The sequence below is a fragment of the Argopecten irradians genome, chromosome 10, assembly GCF_041381155.1.
Source record: "Argopecten irradians isolate NY chromosome 10, Ai_NY, whole genome shotgun sequence".
In the NCBI taxonomy this organism is placed as follows: domain Eukaryota; kingdom Metazoa; phylum Mollusca; class Bivalvia; order Pectinida; family Pectinidae; genus Argopecten; species Argopecten irradians.
In genome coordinates this window covers 26,721,708-26,730,093 of record NC_091143.1, presented here as the reverse complement: position 1 = coordinate 26,730,093, position 8,386 = coordinate 26,721,708, and the positions used below count along the sequence as shown (strand labels likewise).

Sequence of the window (8,386 nt, the reverse complement as noted above, 5' to 3'; positions counted from 1 at the left end):
AGGATTTAAACACTTTAATAATTTGCAAAACAAAAGAAACCAGAATATAACTTCCAAACAAAGTTAAATCATATTGAAAAAAATGTCTAAATTACCAAACAGCGCATGGATTAATCAAATGCGCCTTAATCTTCCCTTTTAAAATGAGAAGAGGAGGGTGGGTAAATTGCGCATTAAAAGTATAAATAAAAAGTGTAATCTTCTAAAGCCTGGTTGACTAATAAAAGAGGCTTCAGAATCTTCAAATAACTGATCAATCATTGGCCGAGTTGCTGACAAAAACAAGTCCGATTATCTAACTGGAATAAATCAAACTAATGAATTTAGTAAAACCAATTGCAAGCGAAATACATGTAACTACAAAAATACCTTAGGGCTCTTGCTACTAGTTTAAGATGCAAAAATAAGCTTAAGCCTTAGCTATTTTTATCTATCTACACTCTGGCACAAAAATAACAAAACAACCAATGAGGATGAAAATGGCCAGCTGACTAAGAATTTATCAAAATGTAAAATCAACACGAATACAAAAGGCAATAAAATCAAAATACTTTGTATAAACTAAAAAAACAGGTTCTAATGTGGGGATTTACAAAAAGCGACGCAATGACATGAAATATTTCCTGACAACTTTGACCAAGTACAAATATTCTCTTGTAAAGTGTTGCGAGTAACATCATTCTTGTTTTTTTAAAGGCTATGTGGTGCATGTGAAGTCTGATAGTAGTTATACACCTACTACTATTTGGCCTTGTGTTGGGCGCCATCGTCTTCGCACCATCAGTGTAGTTGGTTTTAAAGAATGGTAATTAGTAAACATAAGACTGGACCAAGGAACCAAGGACAGACATAAGTTTAAGCCTTAGGTGCCTTTTATACTTCTATACACTGACACAAAATAACAAAACGTTTATTGAGAATGACATTGGCAAGCTGGCTAAGATTTTATTAACTTACATAATCAATATGAAAAATAAAGACAATATAACCAAACATATCTGGTAGCCATACTGAAAAATGGTGTGTAGAAGTGGAAAAGACCCAACGATACTTTAAATTATTGCCAAATACATGCATGATTGTATGTTTTTAATTTAAGCGATGTGGTGCATGTGTTAATGATTATACACCTACTGCTGTCTGGCCTTGTGATGGGCGCCATCCTCTTCTGACCATCATTGTAGTTGTTTTTAGAGAATAGTAATATCCCTTAAAGCTAAGGTATACAACGCCGTTGGCATACGTGGATGTAGGTCCGCTAAGATAGAGACCGTTCAAATTTGCCCTATGACATGCGGCATACCACCATCCGCCGCGATAGCTATGAGCGCAACTCCCAGCCGAATAACCATCATAATCTCTGTCCTTTGTGGAAAACCGGTAACCGCTGCACAAGGACATGTCATTACCTGTTAAGGTTAAGGATTTGTATTTTAATGGATTATACTGGTAATTAAATTAAAATCAACGTTCTGTTATTGTAATTAAGGTACACTGTACTTTTGCGCCCATCGTATGTCCACAAACCATGACCATCCCTTTGAATTATCATAAAAAGGATATGTCTCATTTAAAAGTGCTAAATTATATATATGTTTCATATTTATCATTGTGCATGAGTTTCTACTTCTACTTAGCGATCGGTATACATGAAGTGGGACGACTGGTTCGCCTGTTGTCAGTAAAATTTGACTGGTAGGTGGTGTGTTGTGCTGTGTCTTTGACGGCATCCAGCGAAATAACAATATAAGAGTTTCAATATTCCACGTAAACACAACACGAATATAACGGTTGCTGAAGGCCTGCGTAACATGTACTACGACTATGCTCACCAAAAAGCCGAAGACATAGCCGAATTCGAAAAGATTCATAACGATATTAACCATTCAGATGACTGTTATAAGGCCAAAAAATATTATTTTAGAGTGAAAGACACTAAATAAAAGAATCCTCCCGACCTACCGACCCTATGTAACCCTAAAGAGACATTTTGTTGGCCTAAGTTCCTTGCACCTCTTGATTATTAACTTAAAGTTATAAAGATTTTGTTCAAAATACAACACATTACCTGCATCTCCAGAATATCCATCCACAAAAGCTCTGTATCGGCTTTCAGCGTTTCCGATGGAAAATACCTGGTATTGTGCATACGCTTTGTTATTATTAAAATCTTCCATGTCAACTCTCAAAGAATACCAATCAGAAGACGTAAGGTAATGTATATACTGATTCCCTGAAAACAAATATGAAAAAAAAAATTCAGACAGCTTGATAGAATGCAATTACTAGCAAGAATTTTTTTACCTAAGATTAATTAAGGAATATATTTTGATTTTGTTGAGGTTATGAATGTGTAAAGATAATGGTGCATGTTCAAATTATGTAACCCAAGCGAAGCCGGGTTACATTTAATTTACACGTGCTCCTTTATCATAATACCCTCATAACCTCAACAAAAATATAAAAAAGTATTCTTTATATTAACAGTTTATTACGCAAATGAATATTATTTATTCTCGCGGCAGATGTGTTGTGCAAACTATAGATATGACGTCATCATTATGTTTCCTACTACAATTGGACTACTACATGGATGTATAAAAATTTATACTGTCAAGATTTAATATAATAATTAGTAAGACTTGAATTTCCATTTCCTGGGGTCTAGACATACATTGTCATATGCTTTAGTTTCCGCTACAATGTACGTTCAGATTAAAACCAGTTGGACAACTAGAGTACCTAATTGCCAGAAAAATGAAACGCGTATGATTGCGGTGTTCAGGTCCCCTTAGAGTATAACATTGCCAAATGAGACACACATCGCGTAGTAACTACGGACTTACCACACAAAACAGCCACTATTGAGACTTTGTCATTAACTGTCAATACGATTTCTATCATAATCAACCAATCACTTACCTAGCCAAAACTCGTGCGATGGATTTCCAAATCCAATGGCATATTCCCACCATGTTCTGTAAAAATTGGTGGATCCATTCAACCGTCTTTGGAAAACCTGTTAAATTACAATTTTTGTTAGTAAGGCAAAAATAGAATCTTATTCGTTATTCAGAATAACGAATAACGGTCTAATTTTACTTTACCAGGCATAAAGTTAAGTTGGACAGTTATTCGTTATTCGGTGACGGATGCAGCGAAATAGTAAAATATATGCAATTTTCTTTGAATTAGAATACTTTTTCTGAGATTTAATTAAAATCAAATATTTAAAGCACAGATGAACATAGATCATCTGAGAGTTTTACACTCCATACAAAGTTATTACCTGATATAAAATCTTGCATTCCACTTTAGTAATTGTTTAATTTGGATGTATAAGTAGTACAATCTAATAATTAAACAGTTAAAAATATCATCTGAAGCATATTTTTTTTTCATATTTTTGTTAACGATTTGGAAAATATGGCATATACACTGCGTGGATTTCCTAGTCAAATAGCACATACCATTGAAAGGGGAATGAGTCTTGAGGTCCTAGCCGGAAAGTGGATTTCAAGACCAAAACAACAATATTTGGTACACTATCAGCAGTATACGGTCCCTTTAAGTGATAACCATTGTGTCCTAAAGGATTAGGCTTGAGCTCTCGGTCGGAAAATGGATTTTCGTTAGAATTTCAGTAATAAAGTCGTACTACATGCTGTGATTGTTAAGATTTGATTATGTAATAATAGTCATAATTCTACTTAACTAAAACTTTATGTGCTAATCAAAGTTAGCTTGAATCATTGTTAATTACCTAGAATAGGTTGCTTACTGTGATGTAAGTATTTCGATTTATATTTTCGGCCTCGAATATATACATTTATATTTGTTTTAATATTAGTTTAATATTTAAAATGAAATCGATTTCGTTTCCCTGTTAGGTTAGGTAATTTGATGACGTACATTTAGGTAGACTTGGACAAGGTTGTATTTGTTCAGCACAGATTACAATCACACGGAATATAAATACATTTATATAAGGTTTTATTGCATTTATAAATAAGGTTATTGGGATAAATTTGGACGTTACCTAACACGTGATTGTTAGATATATGGGACTTATTCCATTTTAGTGAAAGATTTTTTCAAACGTTCCTAAAGACACGAGTTTTAGCGAACTGAAATTAAAAAAGTGACCTGAATGATCAGATGATATTGTTGAATTTGTAAACCATGCAATCCTATTATTATGAAGCTAATACAGCTTAACGTTACTTACTTGTGACCAAAAACCTGACTGCATGATTTATGTTTAATTGGAAAAATTATATTGGCATTAATATTGTATAGTTTGAACAGTAAAATACAAGAACATTGTTCTTACCGTCCAACCTCCGCCGTCCGTTTCCATATCACAATAGACCTGGACTCCATGTTGCCTCTGGTTAAGGTAGATAGTATAAAGGCCATTGTCTGTGTGACCTGCCTCTAGTACATCTTGACAGTCGCGAGGTAATACTATAGCAATTCAACAAAAGAAAATAGATATTAACGAAAACGTGCCAAATCTTTGGAAAATGTTCTCATTTCAATTGACAGAATTACAAACCAAAAGTCTTAGACATAATGAGGATATATTTAAGATTTACTTACCACCCTCGTTGAATTCGTAACGATGGATCAATCGTGAAGAAAAACAGAAATCAAATAAAATAGCATGGCGAAGACGTACTTAATCTTAATAACATGTTTCAAATACAACTGCGAGTTCATTACAGATTTAAAAGTCACGAAAAAAGACCTACAGGATACTTACAACTCTCAGAGCTATTCGAAACGGCATCTGGAACAACAATGCAAAAGCTTGACGCCAGAATAAATAATGCGATCAAATAGTCAGCCATTCCGAAGTATTTAACTGGAAAATGTAATTTTGTGCTTTATATACTCTTGGGTTGCTACTGGAGTCGCAAACAAGGAAGTATCAACTGAGTGAGTCATGTCTGGGTATGAACTACAGAAGTCATTAAAGTGGTTCAAGTAAAGTACTGAGTATTCATGTCTGGGTATCATATTATGTAATCGTGTTCGGTTTTTTCCACACGATATAATGTAAATAAGGCACAAAAAGGTTAGTGATCCTCAATTCTAATAAAGCTTCTGTATACCTGAACGAGGTATTGTTTGACATTAAATATAGATGGGAAATCCAGGTTTAAGAGGTTCTTGGTATTTGACAAGGAAGTGCTAGTTTATTGGATTAATACTGTATGTGCCGTTACTGGTCGAACACTTTGACTTGTTATTTTTCTTCAGTAATCTATTGAAAGTTTGATGAAAAAAGCTGCTTAAAATCATTCAAAGATCTTCAGATTTCTCATAAACGTCAGTTACAACACAGGAACTATATACTTTAAAATTATAATTGTTTATTATTTGTTATGTATGTTTCGATGGATTCATATCTGCATAAATCAGTTTACAATTATTATTTGTGGAATGAAAATGTCGACCACCATTTTGATTTATGATTTGACCGTATGCATTCGTTTAACTTCACAAAAGATGTAAAGATAACGATTTTGGCAGCGCTGCCAACATTTTAGCTCATATTTGTACTTATAAAATTACAACCTATGCATCGAAAGTACTGTAATTCTCAAAATGTTGAATTGCATATTTTAACTCGTGAGAATGAAAACTACGGCATACACAATTGACTTAAATAACGGTTGCCTTTAACGCTATAAACGAAACTTGTCCACAGGAATATGAGCATAAAAAAATAATCATTTAAGGATAAATTGACCGACTGGTAGTATATTTATTTGTAATCCAGGGCCGTTTTCGTTTATTTGGAACAACCGGTTCTACCGTTGGTTGAAGTCATTATTTCAAGTATAAAACCTGACGGACCTGTAGTTTTTGATACAGGCCTGTGAGGGCTTTGTCAATGCTCGTCTGAAAGCAATGTAAAATCACCAGGTCCGTCTTTAATTCACAAACGAACAACCAGGTCCAACCAATCAAACAGTATAATCGAAAACGGCCATGGTGTTTTGCGACCAGCCAGCTTTGAAAATAAAGTACCTTTGAAAGGCAAAATTGTGGTTTATCTACTAAAGATAAAAACAAAGAAATGCATCTCTTTCTACATCGCATTATAAAGTTATTCCCCTGCTTACGTACTTAATAACTCTACTGTGATATATTATATGACTTGTTCGTACCAGCAGCATCGAATGTTTTCTCTTGTGACTCCATGTTTTATTGCAATTTTACATCTTTATTATACCCCAATTTTAAAATAAGATCAAAGAAAACCGCTGCTGCAAGTTAATAACCTAAACATGAAAATAGCACGATATTTCCGACGTAAAGCCTGTTGGTTAAATCTTTTATAGTAAAATCAGCCTTGTTTAAGAAACAAATATTAGTAAAATTATACAAAAACAAAAGTAATTCAGTTGACGCCGTGACTTCACGAGGTTTTATTACATGGGTAGCTTTGTGATACAGCCTCAGACGGCAACAGTGTATTGCATGATGCCAGCCAGTATTACAGCTGTAGTGATTAGGGAATATGTGATACTGCAATTTGCACCAGTTTTTTTTTCGACAGTCGTGTTTTGAAATTTTCAAATAATTTTGTAGTCGATATACATTATTTTGTTTTATGTAATTTTATGAATATTGTGTTAGTTGACCCCTCATTTTAGACTGCATTATTATAACACAATATTAGCTTTGATTTGAAAGTTTAGCATCCGAAATGCGGAAATGATGAAAATAAAACAAAGTGCAAAAATGTCTTTTCTTTTGATTATTAATTTCAGGCTTTAAACAAAATAAGAATCCATATTACAAAATGTACATTGTTTAATTACATATTGTACCTGGACGCCATCCAACCTACACCTCTGGCTATATCGGATGTAACTATTTCTTCAATCTGTACAATGTAAAGCAAAACATTTAATCTCCAAACATTAGCTGCTATCATCATTAATTTTAATAGCACTTGTCATAGAATTCTCGCTATTCGCTTTAATTTTACTTGTCTATGTATCCTTTAGCTGTCAAAACTCAAAAGTATTACGAAACCCAAATGCAAATATTGATCAGCCTATCTAGTTACATTATACAAACAGCTACAATGTAATCAAGCGACCAAGGTGAATTGAAATCGAAATTTAAAGGTAGTACAGGAGATTTAATGGTTTTTAAGGGGGATAACCCAAGAAATCGTAATAAATGTAGCCCAGGAGTTTGATGATTTTATATACGAAGGGGGATAATCCAAGAAATAATGGTTTAATGCAATCGGGGGATAACCAAAAAATCGTAATGAAGGTAGAACAAGAGGTTTAATGTATTGCATTCAAAGAGAGATAACCCGTGTTAGCTTACAACAATATATAGAAGTCTTCGTGCTAAGTTTTATGAAAAACATTTCAATATATCATTATTCAATAGTGTCTCAACATTTCTAAAGGTATACGTTGATCTATGTCCAATACAAAAAATAATTTATCTAGGTCACGATTATCTGTTACTATCAAATGTTGTATGAAGCATCATTGGGAGATGACAGCAATATGGTACAGTGTGTATACAATAGACCGGTCAAAACTACCAAGACAGAGGATCTTCAAAATTGGAAATTTGCTGGGTTTTGGTTTAAATCCTAGTCGTACTAAACGCTGGTATGGATTCAAAAGGAGGCTTGAAAGGGAAACAATTCGCTATAAATTAGCATTCCCCTTTAACGCTTGCAAGAATTAGAAACACAGTTGATGTGAAATATCATTTGTCGAGGTCAATCATATTTGATTTCAATGACGATAATCCGACCCTGGGGAACAAAGGGGCAGTAACCGAAATGGGAGACATTCAAAAGTTTAAAAGCCCAATGTACGGAACTTTTAATTTTTTTTTCTTCAGTGATCGAACATTGTACCATTAACCTAGTATAATAAAGATATAAGACAGGTATTTGACGTTATTCCGTTGCGGATAAACCTTTGATATAGAATAGGCAAATATCGTATTCTAAACATATACCTGTTATGTATTTGAAAGAGTCGCATTGCAAAACCGACAATTACCGAAGTGTTTCACACAGGCCTACACATTTTCTATGGCCGATAATATGTTTGTTGCTGTTTTCCCGTGCGAAGTCGATCGGGTCCCGGAATATTTTGTACGGAAATCGAGACTTTCCGTGACCTCTTCGTATCGTTTCGGTTTGTGTTAAAATTGTGAAAATCTACGGGCCTTCGACTGTGGCATATAAGCATGCTGCGTCAGATGAGTGACAGAGGCCGCTTTTAACACTATATAAAAACCACTCTAGCCTGCTCTTTTTTACAATCCAGAACGTGGCACCCCATTTGAATTATCCGCTCTCCCTATGTGAGATACTTTAATATATCTT

The 8,386-nt window shown here is 34.1% G+C and overlaps 1 protein-coding gene across 1 annotated transcript; it reads right to left on the bottom strand.

Moving 5' to 3' along the window:
- Positions 1–4,935, bottom strand: LOC138333513 (ryncolin-1-like). The gene is made up of 5 exons (XM_069281941.1): positions 4,766–4,935; positions 4,334–4,467; positions 2,923–3,019; positions 2,069–2,233; positions 1–1,409 (listed from the first exon to the last, which is right to left on the bottom strand). Exons 1-5 carry the CDS (start codon positions 4,851–4,853, stop codon positions 1,123–1,125), a joined length of 771 nt encoding a protein of 256 aa, XP_069138042.1. The 5' UTR covers positions 4,854–4,935; the 3' UTR covers positions 1–1,122.
- Positions 4,936–8,386: the final 3,451 nt, after the last annotated feature.

Excerpts from the sequence above, each read along its gene's own strand:
- LOC138333513 (XM_069281941.1), bottom strand. The coding sequence starts at position 4,853 with ATGGCTGACTATTTGATCGCATTATTTATTCTGGCGTCAAGCTTTTGC. Across the intron at positions 4,468-4,765 it reads TTCGAATAGCTCTGAGAGTT|TATTACCTCGCGACTGTCAA; the intron begins GTAAGTATCCTG and ends GAATTGCTATAG. Across the intron at positions 2,234-2,922 it reads ATCGCACGAGTTTTGGCTAG|GGAATCAGTATATACATTAC; the intron begins GTAAGTGATTGG and ends ATTTGTTTTCAG.